The sequence below is a fragment of the Arachis hypogaea genome, chromosome 8 (genome assembly GCF_003086295.3).
Source record: "Arachis hypogaea cultivar Tifrunner chromosome 8, arahy.Tifrunner.gnm2.J5K5, whole genome shotgun sequence".
In the NCBI taxonomy this organism is placed as follows: domain Eukaryota; kingdom Viridiplantae; phylum Streptophyta; class Magnoliopsida; order Fabales; family Fabaceae; genus Arachis; species Arachis hypogaea.
Genome location: NC_092043.1, coordinates 27,980,262 through 27,990,344, shown reverse-complemented (window position 1 = coordinate 27,990,344; position 10,083 = coordinate 27,980,262). Strand labels below are relative to the sequence as shown.

The 10,083-nt window shown below is 37.2% G+C and overlaps 2 protein-coding genes across 3 annotated transcripts; one reads left to right on the top strand and one right to left on the bottom strand.

Moving 5' to 3' along the window:
• The first annotated feature begins 2,000 nt into the window (after positions 1 to 2,000).
• Positions 2,001 to 5,738, top strand: LOC112706749 (mitochondrial hydrolase YKR070W). 2 transcript variants are annotated; one of them, XM_025758202.3, is made up of 13 exons: positions 2,001 to 2,287; positions 2,385 to 2,488; positions 2,606 to 2,641; positions 2,788 to 2,861; positions 3,074 to 3,114; positions 3,250 to 3,321; positions 3,443 to 3,629; positions 4,225 to 4,320; positions 4,431 to 4,498; positions 4,631 to 4,832; positions 4,921 to 5,004; positions 5,258 to 5,338; positions 5,480 to 5,738. In XM_025758202.3, the coding sequence occupies exons 1-12, from the start codon at positions 2,169 to 2,171 to the stop codon at positions 5,318 to 5,320; spliced, it is 1,146 nt and encodes a 381-aa protein (XP_025613987.1). In that variant the 5' UTR covers positions 2,001 to 2,168; the 3' UTR covers positions 5,321 to 5,338; positions 5,480 to 5,738. The 2 variants fall into 2 exon arrangements, with proteins under 2 accessions (XP_025613987.1, XP_025613989.1); XM_025758204.3 differs by having other exon boundaries at positions 2,085 to 2,287; positions 2,771 to 2,861.
• A 223-nt stretch (positions 5,739 to 5,961) lies between these two features.
• Positions 5,962 to 8,633, bottom strand: LOC112706748 (enoyl-[acyl-carrier-protein] reductase, mitochondrial). The gene is made up of 8 exons (XM_025758201.3): positions 8,106 to 8,633; positions 7,593 to 7,736; positions 7,381 to 7,483; positions 7,101 to 7,200; positions 6,835 to 6,911; positions 6,661 to 6,739; positions 6,348 to 6,466; positions 5,962 to 6,254 (listed from the first exon to the last, which is right to left on the bottom strand). Exons 1-8 carry the CDS (start codon positions 8,530 to 8,532, stop codon positions 6,161 to 6,163), a joined length of 1,143 nt encoding a protein of 380 aa, XP_025613986.1. The 5' UTR covers positions 8,533 to 8,633; the 3' UTR covers positions 5,962 to 6,160.
• Between the last annotated feature and the right edge of the window lie 1,450 nt (positions 8,634 to 10,083).

Here is a 10,083-nt window from a genome sequence, read left to right as displayed (position 1 = left end):
GCCACGATGAGACGCTGGCAACGAAATTATTGGCTTGTGTGTGGCAATCAGTGTGTGAGTGTGTTGGCTGTTGTGACCAGGTTGTGTGAGTGCGAGACGAGAGAGTTAGGAGACTGAGGTGAGAATGTGGAGAGCTTGAGGCTTAGCTGCTGGAGCTACCTGAGGCTTGGTTGCCGCTCCCTAACTCATCAGAAACGACTATGATTTAGGAGAAATGGGGTGTTGCTAGGGTTTTTTTTTTCAAATTATTGGGGCTAAATTGATGCATACAAGAATTTCACCATGTCAGACAACTGTTGATGCTGCAGGTGTCAACTACATGTGTCACGTCAGATTTCTGGTGACGGAAATAGACGGAAGGACCAACTTGAGCCACATCTTAATATTTAAGGATACAATTTGAGTCAATGGTAATTCGAGGACTAAATTAAACTGGAGATCAAATTTCAGGGATCATTTTGAGGGATTTGGATCCTCTAAAGTTTGAATTTCATTTTAGAGAGTAAATTGTGATTTTTTACCCTTGAATATTTTTTCTTTTATATTTATTCTTGATTCCACCTATGAAATCAATGATGAGAGATCACACTTTACTCTTTAAAGTAAAATTAAAACTTTAGAAGATCCAAATCCCATTTTGAATATTAACTCGCCTCACGTGAGAAGGATTTGAAGTAGAAATTATGTATGTAGTGTATGTTGACTATGCTCTAGAATCTAGATTATATTCATCACAGATAATAAATATATATTATTATTTTCTTAAGAGTGCTTTCAAATTATAGTTATTATTATGTTGACGAACAATTTCACGGTTCCTTCCTCCGGAAGCATTTCAACTTTGTACGTCAGTGATGCCATCACTCGAATGATGAAGTCAGTGAAATAAGAAGCTCTGTATATCAAATTCATCAGCTTGACTTTGCAATAATTAAAATAACTTTTTGTTCTGGTGTATGGTGGCTAGTATAATTTAGTATTAATTGAGGAGGGTCGGCCGGCTAAACCATACCCTTTCATATATGATATTTATTTATTATAGTTGTAAAAGTTTGGATCGTCGTATCAATCATATAGTTTAGTATTTTATTAGGGTATAGGAAATTAAGAAAACAATTGTTATAACTTACAAAGCTGTGTAATATCGCAATAACGATGAAATAGAAAAATACAAATTTGCATGAAATAGAAAAAAGAAAAAAAGAAAAAAAAATGGATTCTGGATTTAGCAGAGATCATTATTAGCAAGAAAGAATGTCCTTTTGGTTTAGGAAATTATTGTCACGATTTCAATGTGCATGTTCACATTAATATAAAATAATAAAAAGCTCACGCCCAAGCTAAGCCAAAAAGTAAGAGGAGTAATTGAAACATACACCGAATCTAGCCGTGGACCAAGGAAAAAACCTAATGCAGCCGCAAGATGGAAAAAATGAGGTTTAAAACATTGTTGTTTTGTATATTGCTTCCTTACTTGTTTCTCTTTCACGATGAGTAGAGACTAGTTCTACTCGGAACCGGGCTAATAATAATAGAAAAGTTTGGTAACATCGATGTGATCAGGTAATAGCTATCCCAGATGTGATTAGGCTAAGCAAATGTATAAATTGGAGGTTCCGAATATTTTTATGTTATACTCAATGTTCAATAATAGAAGAAAATAACTTTAATATTATTATGAGATATTTATTTTCGTTTAAAATTTGAACATGTGAAATAAAATCCTTAAATTATGATAATTTTTTCAATTTTTTACATATTTCCATGGCTTTTTTCTTTCGGTTTCTCACAGTATCTCCTAATTTGATAGGTCAAAAACTAATTTACTGCAGTACTGAGTTCTATTTAAGAGTTTGTTGCTGCTAATGAGTTGCTGCATGCACAAGATGTGATTCCCACACTTAAATTTTTTTTTTTTGTCAATGGATTAGATAACTCCCAATTCTAAGTACACCGCTTAAATATTTTTTTTTTTGGTTTTCCACTGTATTTTACTATAGGGAGATGAATTTGAAAGCTTTTTAGCCCAAAGAAGGCATTGGTGTTGTGTTCCTTTATGGGCTAAGCCCAATCTTGGGGAACCCGTTATGATTCGGTGGTTTTCTGGTAACTAACTTGAGCTCAGGTGGTTCACTCTGGTGATCGGAAAACACAGAAACGAATCAACGATGGCGAGGTTCCATCTCTTCAGGAAAGCATTGCAGAGCGAAGTGAGGAAGCGAACTACGTTCTCGTCTCTAGCACCTTCTCGCTCATTTTCTCAGCTCTCTTCGCCATCGCAACAACGGTTCGTCAAAACTGAAACCTTCTATTTCTCATTTATATCTTTTTGAATTCTTTAGTTTTCGGATTCGAGTTCGGTAACGATGTTGTTGCTGTATTAGCCCTTCCTTTGGCATTGCGTTCGACATCGATGGAGTCATTCTCCTCGGAAACTCCCCGGTCGGCGGTTCTCCGGCAGCGCTAAGAAGATTATACGATTCCACTGGTAACTATAATAACAAATAGTTAATAATTAGAGTAATTAAATTTCTGTATTTATTTCTTATCCGGAATTTAAGCCTTTAAGGAGTGATGAATTTGTTGATCTTATTTTTGTTTTCAGGTAGACTCAGAATCCCTTATGTCTTCCTTACCAATGGTGAGTTCTCTTTCTGATTTTATGCCATATGTTTGAAGTTGTGTCATAGTGCGTTCTTGCTGTGTGTTGTTAGTTTCTGAATTTCAGGTACGTGGGAATTTTGATATGCTACTTTTATTGTGATATTAGTTTTATGTTTCATGCAGGTGGTGGTTTTCCTGAAGCTAAAAGGGCCTCTGAGCTGAGTCAAATATTGGGTATAAACATCTCACCTGCACAGGTATTTTAGGAAATCTGCAGTGTTTTTATTAACCATAACCAACCATTCTTCCTCATGCCCTGTATTGTGCTATTTTCTGGTCTGTTTTTTCTGTATGTAGATGTCTCTCTGAAAATACCAGCGAATGCCTTTTTGTGCTTTAGCAGTGAGTTCTCTTTCGAATGTGCGAAGGGTTTGTGGCCTGAACAGATATGAATGTGATCAATGTGCAGGTTTTACAGGGCCATTCACCATTTAGGCAATTGGCTAGCAGGTATGTATATTACATCATCTGTTGGCAGAAATGAATAAACTACAGTGGAACCAGTAAGGTGGTTAACATACAGTTTGGGGCCATCAGTCCTACTCTTATTGTTAGATTTATCATCATAGAAATTTCAATTTACAGATTTGAGAATGAGCTCGTTGTTGCTGCGGGAAAAGGGGAACCTGCTGCAGTGATGTCTGAATATGGCTTTAAGTCAGTTTCTTAGATGATTGGTTTGCTTTATCTCAGTCTGATATTTCATAGAACTGTTAAGCAATTTGCATCTATAATGCCTGATTATTTTTTTTCTCCTAATTTATTTTTTCTCCTTCAGAAATGTTCTTACAATTGATGAATATGCATCATGCTTTGAACATATTGATCCATTGGCCCCATACAAGAAATGGACTACCAAGAATGTAAAGGTTAATGAGAGCACTCCAAGGAATGATGTCTTCTCTGAAAGGGTTCAAGCAGCATTCATAGTTAGTGACCCTGTTGATTGGAGCAGGGACATACAGGTTACAATGATTTTGTGTCTGATCCATGTGAATGTGAATTATTTGTATAAAATTTGAATCACAGTTTATGAAGAATAATAATTTAATTAAATAGCTTTTACTATAAACATAAAAAGTTATGGAAAGTTTAACCATCGTGCAACCATTTGATTTTCACAAAGCAGTGTGATTTGCAAATGACATGAAACAACATAATTGGTTTATAAATATAAAGTGATTTTGGTATCTTATGGGGTTTGTTGTTACCTACTAGGTGGTTCTGGGCTCAAGGCCATTATGTGTGAGTAAACGAAGGTGGCATTTGTGTTTGGGCAACCCATAGGCCATCACTTTGTTTGTACTTCATAGCTAAACAGGAAATGCTAAAGATCGTAAATGAGTACATTCAACTCGGTTTAACATTGATACTCTTAAGCTGTTGTCAGCGTTAATAGTTTTAGAAATCATATACTTGAATAATTGCTTAGTTTGTTTTTCCTCAAAATGAAAACAAATAAACAATATCTACTTTAGGATTTTTAAAGTTCTTTGATTTGATATTTTAATGGAATTGGTAGATTGGTGAGACAGTTACTGACCAAGACTTCTCATCCAGGTTCTATGCGACATATTAAAAACAGGAGGCCTGCCCGGAAGAAATACTGGACCACAACCAAGTCTATATTTTGCAAATGATGACCTTGAATACCAGGTTGGTTGATTTTTGCTACAGATAATTTTGCAGATAGATAGAGATTATGTGGAATCCTGTTGAAGTATTATATAGTACTATGATCACTGACAAGGTCCCGCAAAAGGTAGACTGCGTTTCCTTCTGAACGTCTGGGAATGGGAGCTTTCAGGATTGCATTAGAATCCATCTTCAATAGGTAAGACTGCCAATTATCTTACTGTTGAATGTTGATGAAGAAGCTTTTAAGCAGACAACCAAGACTATGGTCAATTTTATCTAGTTCCATGATAATGTCTCCAATTCTAACCATGGAAAGCTTTGTATGCAGTATTCACTCTCAACCTCTGGATTACACAAGTTTTGGCAAACCTAATCCATCTGTATTCCAGAATGCAGAGATTGTGTTACGACAACTTGTTCCGCTGTTTTACAATGATGTCCCTGCTAAAAATCATAACAATGCTCAACATTTTAAAACACTTTACATGATTGGAGATAATCCTGCAGTTGACATTAGGGGTGCACGACAGGTATGTCTGTCGAAGTTAGACTTCACTAGTATAATACATAAAGCTATATGCAAACAAATGATGCTATGAATGAAACTATGCATTTCAGACTGGCGTTCCTTGGTTTTCTATTCTCACGAGAACTGGAGTATTCAAGGGGAAGGAAAATCATCACAAATTCCCAGCGGATCTGGTAACTCTATCATGCTCTTCTTAGATACGGGCTTATGTTTTGTATTTTACTTTTTTTTTTTGGAGAAACACATGTTTTCTCTTCTAGACTAGATGCATAGATGGTAACAAGAAGTAGGCAGCCTGCTTAAAACTAAATGGATAAGCAATTTGATTTAGATGCACTGTAAAGGATAGACAATAGTTTATTTCATGGCCATGGCTGCCACTACTTTGGGGTGAGTATTATTTATAATAGAATTTCGCTTCTGCAGGTTGTTGACAGTGTAGAAGAGGCAGTGGACTACATTCTGACCAAAGAATGCAAAGATTCGTAGGTTTCATCAACTTTTAAGGTCCTGAATTTTTCGAGCTCAAAGATAATATAGCAATTTGATTTAGATGCACTGTAAAGGATAGACAATAGTTTATTTCATGGCCATGGCTGCCACTACTTTGGGGTGAGTATTATTTATAATAGAATTTCGCTTCTGCAGGTTGTTGACAGTGTAGAAGAGGCAGTGGACTACATTCTGACCAAAGAATGCAAAGATTCGTAGGTTTCATCAACTTTTAAGGTCCTGAATTTTTCGAGCTCAAAGATAATATTTTAGAGTTAATTGGTGATTCTATGATCAATCATTGCTTAATAATATTTGTCAGCAAAAAATACAATAATTTTTATGGCTTGCTCTGCCATTTATTGGAAGCATTAGTTACTTCATATTTCATTGGAAAAAAATTATTTATTTTTTACGTGCCTGCCCCGTGTTTGAATTATTTGTTTAAACGGTCACATATGCTTCGAGAGAAAAAAAAAAACATTTCCTTTCAATTTGTTTGCTTTTAGGTTTTTCAGTTTTATACGTAATTTCATAACGACATTAGTTTAGTGCATCAATAGAAAAAGTTACATACGTGAATAAAATCATTTAGGGGCCAAACAGTAGTTCGCGAATAAAAAAATAGCACACATCAGTTTTACGTAATCGGGCTTGAATTAGAATTTCTATATTGGTTGCATCAAGCATGAAAAACAGACACGATACACTGACGAAAGACAACGTATTATTTAGATAACTATATCCACGTACTATACAAATGAGGTTCTACAAAGATTTGGTTGATACTTGACAGATAAGAGACAAATGCAAACTCCCTCTCCAAAAATCCGACGTTTAGAATTTGATCACTTGTTTAGGTTGGCTCCCAAATTTTCCAAGAGCCTTATCCAATGATGTATTAAAATCACTAAAAGGAGCCAGCTCCATGCTGCAAAGTAAACAAGGTGACCAGCGAATGAAATTGGTCAATCAACTGAGTGAGAAGTATAAATGTGTTTTCCCCATTAAAGATTTCGCTTACTTGTATTTTAACTTGCCCTCATGTACAAGACCCAAAAGCTTGTCTATCATTCTTCTGCTCTCTACAGCTTTCTCTGTGCTCAACCATTTCTGCAGCCAGAAACCCCTCAAGGAAAGTTCCTGCAAATATGATTTGTTTTTCAGATTCCAGATCATTGTTAAATTTAATAAACGAGCAGTGTGCTATGCTACTAAGTAGATAGGCAGGTGGCATTTGAAAGAATACGCCACAAATAAGTCATGATACATGGGATTCCTTGGCTCATGGTCATTATTTAGGGCACGCAGGCAATGATCAAAAGTTCCTGCCATACCTTAAATATGAAGGCTGAGGTAGGCACAGTAACAGGCCTTTTAGACATTCCACCATAAGTCACCATAGTTCCTCCTTGTCTGCATAAAATTATTGGAATAAAATGAAAAATGATGTACAGTCAAAACAGAGTTTCTAGGCCAACCCAGTCTTTATCCAACATCTCACGTCATACCTCAAAAATTTGAGAACCAGAGAAGCAGCATTGCCACCAACACAGTTGAATCCTAGTGCAGGTTCAGGTATTTCATTCTAGCATGTCAATTTGACACAATAAGTTGATTTGAAATCAATAGAGATAACAATTCTTCAAAAATCAATTTTTTTTTTCTTGCAACAGAAAAGAAAAATAAGTTTTGTCAGCTTCCTTAGCATCACCGTGAAGGCTAATCATAAAAAATAAAGATAAAAATCAAATCCATCAGGAGTAATGATACATACCAAGAGACTCTTTACATTCTTCACTTCCAATTCATTCTCAGTGAAAACGTGATCAGCACCCAAATTCTTAAGAGTTTCTTTCACTTCATCAACCCCAGCCCTGTAGTAGAAAGATTTGAAATGTAAGAATATCTTCACAAGGGAGCAAGAAAGTGTTCAGTGTTATCTACTATTTTATTATGGATGAAAAGAGGGACAAGCTTTCACTATAAAAGCAAAGTATCATCTATAATAACAATTCAGAAGCTCAGAAAGTTGCAATGAACCTTCAAATGAGCACCTGTCCCTTATAATATTTATGCTGCGAATACCGCGTGATTTTGCAAGCTGAATGACGCACTGCCCAACCATGCTGGTAGCCCCATTTTGCACAATTGCATCCCCTGTTCATATCCAGTATCACAAAGTTTAAACAGGCACAAATAAATATCAATTAATGAAACACACAGAATAAAATTATATATAATATAGGAATTGCAGAAAGGGCAGTGCCTGAGCTCAAAGTAACACCGTCTTCAAGCATGAGGAGAGCAGTCAAGGGATTAACAGTGATGGTAGCAGAATATTCCATAGGCACGCCCTTGTCTATCTTGTGCCATACACTCTGATCTTTCACAATGTATGTCTGCCATGTCCCTGTCAAACCCAAAATAACATACAATCAAAAGTTTTCTTAAAAACAATATGATAACTGATAAGTAATGAAGGAAGCTTAAAAGCGAATTTCACCAATTACTCCATTCCCATTGAAATGCCACCAAAACTTTCTTCATAAAATTAAACGTTCCAGTAAAAATATTCAGATAAATAAATTAGGTACTCGAATTCAAGAGTTTACATAAGAATAACCAGTGTCAAGTCACTTGAACCAAAATACGCAAGACAGCATAAAATTGAAAATGAACCAAAACTAAAAACTCATAAATTTCCAAAACAGAAAAAATGCAACAGAATTTATTCATCAAGTGAATTAAAATTGAGGAAAGGAGAAAGAAAAGACCGCACCGAAGGACGGTGGAGAAGGAATGACCCAGTCACCAGGAGAGAGAGAAGTGACAGCGGAGCCGACGGAGTAAACCTCTCCAACGCCTTCGTAGCCACCAACTGCGGGTAGCTCTGGCCTGACGGGATACACGCCTTGTATTCTGTTAATGTCGGAAGGGTTTATGGGAGCACACAGCATCTTCACGCACACATCATTCTCCTTCACTTCCACACCTGGAAACTCCACCAGCTTCGTCACCGCGTCGGGTTGCCCGTGCTCCTCGTACACGATCGCCTTCGACGGCGGCGACACCCCGGCAACTGAACGCGGCGTGAATGCGCGCGTTGCTCGGAATTGAGCTGCGCCGTTTCCGTGAAGTAACTTCTGCGAGAGGTTGAAGATAAAGCATTGGGAACTGTGAGGTTTTGCAACCAACGATCGCAACATTTCTTGTATTCGTTTTATTTGTGTCTCGAACCTTCCTTTTTATTTTTTGGTTATGGTAGCTCTTGGCGATTCTGCTTGTAGCTTCCAGGTTCCAGCTGAGTTAAAAATAACTAACACCACAGTCGTAACAACTTCTTCGAAACGACGTCGTTGCTTGGATGCAGCGTTGTGTTGCTTTCGGTCATGTTGGGCTGGACCTATATTTAGGCCTGAATCCATTCACAAGCTATAAGCCCACTAGTTATTTCGAGAAATATCGGTTGTGGCACTGAAGAAGAAATTAATTTCATGACCAAAACCCACGAAGAAAACAAATATGGTCTATTTCATTGGACTTGAAAAAAAATCCAATGGCTTGCCCAAAAATAGAGAAAAGATAAATAATTAGTTATACAAATCTTCATATTGATGCATTGGGGCAAAATAGAGCAATTCTCCACCTCCAATCAATTTTAAATCCAAATTAATCAAGTTACGTGTTTCTTTTTTTTATTTTCTTTTCCTTCTTCATATTATTCCTCCTCTTATTGGAATTTTGTATCTTCCTTCCTTTTCATCCTTCTCCTCTATCATTATTATTATTACGATAGGTAACCGGAGATTAACAGGTTGGACTTGTTAGGTTGGCCCAATCGCCTGAAGGAGGAGGTCTTCGATTGGGTTAGTGTTAGGGAACCGCCATCCGACTTGTGGGTGTGAAGGAATGGGGGGTGTTACCTGCAAAGACACTCTGATGCCTAAGTCAGTAAGGGGCTAAACAGGTTTTGAGAGTATTGGAACTTAGAGATACCTGACGGGTGTCAATGTATTTATAGTGGTGAATCAATAACCACAGTTGGAGTAGTTTCACCTTTTAAGGAGGATAACGTCCATTTATCTTAGGGAAGTGGAGAAATGACTCCTAGAAGTGGATTGAGAGATTTTAGGGGCAGTTATTTATTTGAATGAGGGTTATCTGCCAGCTAATCTTCGATCCCAACTTCCTTGAAGTGGAGTGTGTGTCGAACCCGACCTCTTTTGAGGAGGTCGGTCAGTAGCGAAGGCCAATCTTTAGATTGGGCCTTTTTTGGCTCATTTGGACTTGTGCCTTAATGTTGGGCCAGGGTATGAACAGTGTCCCTACTCGAGTCCGATTTCTTTTAATTATGAGTTGGACTCGAGTATTTGAACTCGGACTTATAGCCAACATGAAGTGGAAACCAACGTGATTTTAAAACCGACGTGATTTAAAAATTTTCAACAGTCGCATCTAATCAAACGTCGCGTCCATTGGGGATTTCGTATTTACACGTGGGGAGTAGTTACGTTGGTAACGGCGCATATCTTTAATAATATCCTCGTTTTACTGTTTTGCCCCTGGTGTGTTTATAAATACTTTTCCCTCTCTTTCTTCTGCCTCTTCTCTTCCTCCTCCTCCGCCCCGATCTTCCCCTGAACCCGAAAAGAAGAAGTGCAAGACTTCAAAGTCTGGCTCTTCTTTTTTTGGGGATGCTAATTTTTATGGCCCCAAGTTTGTTCGGAATCACATCTATCCCTATACTCGAATTAATA